This window comes from Gavialis gangeticus, unplaced genomic scaffold (assembly GCF_001723915.1).
Source record: "Gavialis gangeticus isolate Ggan-Ray unplaced genomic scaffold, GavGan_comp1, whole genome shotgun sequence".
Taxonomy (NCBI): Eukaryota; Metazoa; Chordata; order Crocodylia; family Gavialidae; genus Gavialis; species Gavialis gangeticus.
Window position 1 is genome coordinate 1,030,461 of NW_017729004.1, and position 2,545 is coordinate 1,033,005.

At 61.5% G+C, this 2,545-nt stretch overlaps 1 protein-coding gene across 4 annotated transcripts in view; it reads right to left on the minus strand.

The window, feature by feature from the left end:
- The window catches only part of DHX30 (DExH-box helicase 30), a 50,090-nt gene that overhangs the window by 9,295 nt on the left and 38,250 nt on the right, over positions 1 to 2,545 (minus strand). For all 4 annotated transcript variants that reach the window (XM_019508000.1, XM_019507999.1, XM_019507998.1 and 1 more), the window contains 3 exons: positions 1,763 to 1,969; positions 601 to 682; positions 37 to 230 (listed from right to left, as the gene is read on the minus strand). In XM_019508000.1, the coding sequence (XP_019363545.1) occupies positions 37 to 230; positions 601 to 682; positions 1,763 to 1,969 (483 nt within the window). The remainder of the gene's footprint in view (positions 1 to 36; positions 231 to 600; positions 683 to 1,762; positions 1,970 to 2,545) is intronic.

Genomic DNA, 2,545 nt, shown 5'->3' on the forward strand with positions numbered 1-2,545 from the left:
CTCCCTCCCTACCGGCCCCGGCAGGCAGTCCCTCACCTTGTCCACCTCAGCCCGGTTCTGCAGACTGCTGCTGAAGGGGTCCCGCGTGAGGCAGGAGACGATGACGAGCAGTGGGTGGAGGCAGCGGTAGATGGAGGCCAGGACAATGGCCTTGGCCAGCCGGGGGTCCGTAGAGATCTGTGCCAGGCGTTTGCCCAGCGTGGTGAGGGCTTCCCTGTGATCCAGCACTCCTGTGGGAGTCGGACAGACCTCATCAGCCTTCTGCCAGCTTCCCCGCAGCATGGGGGGGGTCCCAAATGGGCTCACTCCCCAGTATATGTGGCCCCGAGGGAGCCCCCTAACCCATTCGACTCCATGTCTGGAGCTGACAGAGCTGGAAGATAATCCCAGGGGAGCAGGACCCCGGCTATGAGCTCCAAACCAGCCCCACATGCCCTTCCAGTCCTACCTGGCACCTTAAGCACTGTGCAAAATAAAGTTAGCAGGGGAGGTCTGGAGCGCCCTGCTCCCCCTGCAGCCAGGACCTCAGCCACCCCCAGCTCCAGCCCTCCACGTAGGCAGGAGCTGCAGCTTCCCTGTCCACCCCGGGCACTAGCTCACCGATTTCCTGCAGAAGGATCACGGCTTCATCCACGGCTTTGATGTCAGGGCTGTCCAGAGCCTTGGAGAGGAACTCGACTGCCTGCAACACACGTTCGCGCAGGGAGCATGTGAGACTCTGTCAGTTCCTGCCCCCCCGGGGCTGCTGCTGGGACAGGAGCTCAGTGCTCTGCATTTCTGGGCAGCGTCGTTTAGCCAGGGCACGGACTAGGCCACCTGGCAGGCTTCCTTTGGGTCAGGCCTGCACAGTAACAAGTGGCTTAGGAAAGTGGTGCTCAACCTTGTTCCGTGGGCGGCCAAATGGACAGTGCCTGGTCTGACCAGCACCTGGGGTCAGCACGTGAGCACCGCTTAGCCACACAGAGGGAGGTGCGTGGGTAGCACGGTCTGAGTCTGCCCCTGCAGAGGGGAGAAAGGGCCTTCACCTGGCCCCGGGGGATGGGGGGAGGCAGCTTGCCCCAGCCTCACAGGGAAACGGGGGGCATCGCTCAGCACTGCGGAGAGAAGCGGGGTGCAGCCAGGCTCCAACTGGGTGCATGGGGCTTGGGGATTTGGTGGAGAAGGGAGGTGGCCATATTAATGGCCACCACCCTCCCCCTGCAAACTTCCCAACCCATGGGGAGTGCCACAGGCCACATGTGGCCTAGAGGTTGGGCCCCCTGGTTTACGGGATGATAAGAAAGCCAGAATGACAGTGACATGCAGTGGAAGCCCAGGGAGAGAGCGAGCAGGCCAGTACCCCTGCTCTTAGACTTGCCCAGGAGCCCCCAACCTGTGTAACTGGTCAGCACAGGGCTCCCCTGCATCACCTCTGCAGCTCGGCAACAGGACAGCGGTTCCCGGAGCTGACAAACTGTCATGGCTGATGCCAGGGAAGACACAACAGGGGACAGATCAGCATGGATGTGCTTTGTATGTCCTCTCCCTCTAAAGCATCTCCCACTGTCCCGGCTGGAGATAAGATCCTGGGCTAAGGGGACCACTCACCTAAGCCAGCCTGGCAGCACTTATGTCACCCACACCCTGGGTGCCCTCCCATGCCACTTTCTACACCACAGACCGCAGCTTGTCCCTCTCCAGGGGCTCAGGTCCTAGGTAGGCAGAGCCCCACTGGCAGAAGACAGTCAGCCCCCCTGGTCTCCTGGCCAGGGGAGACACTTACCGTCTTCTCTGGCATGTGGATCTTGGCCTGAACCACCAGGTTCTCCAGGGGGGTGCGCAGGATTTCCGGGACTTGGTACGTTGGCATCTTGTCCAGGCGGCTGCGAGGGAAGAGGTGGTAGGCGAAACCCGACTGGCAGCGGCCGGCACGCCCTCGCCGCTGCACCACGTTGGACTTGGACACCCAAACTGTCTCCAAGCAGGAGACCTGGGGAGGAGGACAAGACAGAGTTAGAGCCAACACACCTGCCGCACCTTGACCTGTCTCAGGCCTTCACTCCGGACTAAAGAGCTCCTGCTCCAAAGCATCCCACATCGCCGCACCCAGCAAACCAGCCCGGAGACCCACAAGATCCAGGAGGGCCACAAGATCCAGCCTGGGAACACTCTCCGTCCTTGACTGGGCTGCTGGGAGCATCACACAGGGGTCGTTATAAGCACAACTGAGGTGCAGTGCTCTGGGGGACACATTCCCCTGACATGTAGCATCGGAAGGATGTAGGCACTGCCACCCTCCAGCAGGCAGCCCCCGGAGACAGTGGTTTCACACCTCTACTGAACAGCCATGCTAGACCTGAGCTGTCACAGCTCCCTTCCCTCCGCACGCAGGGCAGCCTGCGGCTCCCCTTGAGCACCCCTTGAGGAGAATAGTCGGGGAAGCACTGAGGTCCGGGAGGGGAGGGGAGCCGGGTGTTCAAGAAGAGTGGTCGCTCCTTAAGGAGACGATCCTCCAAGCCCAAAGGGAGGTAATCCCAACACGGATCAAAGGGGGCAGGAGGGCACA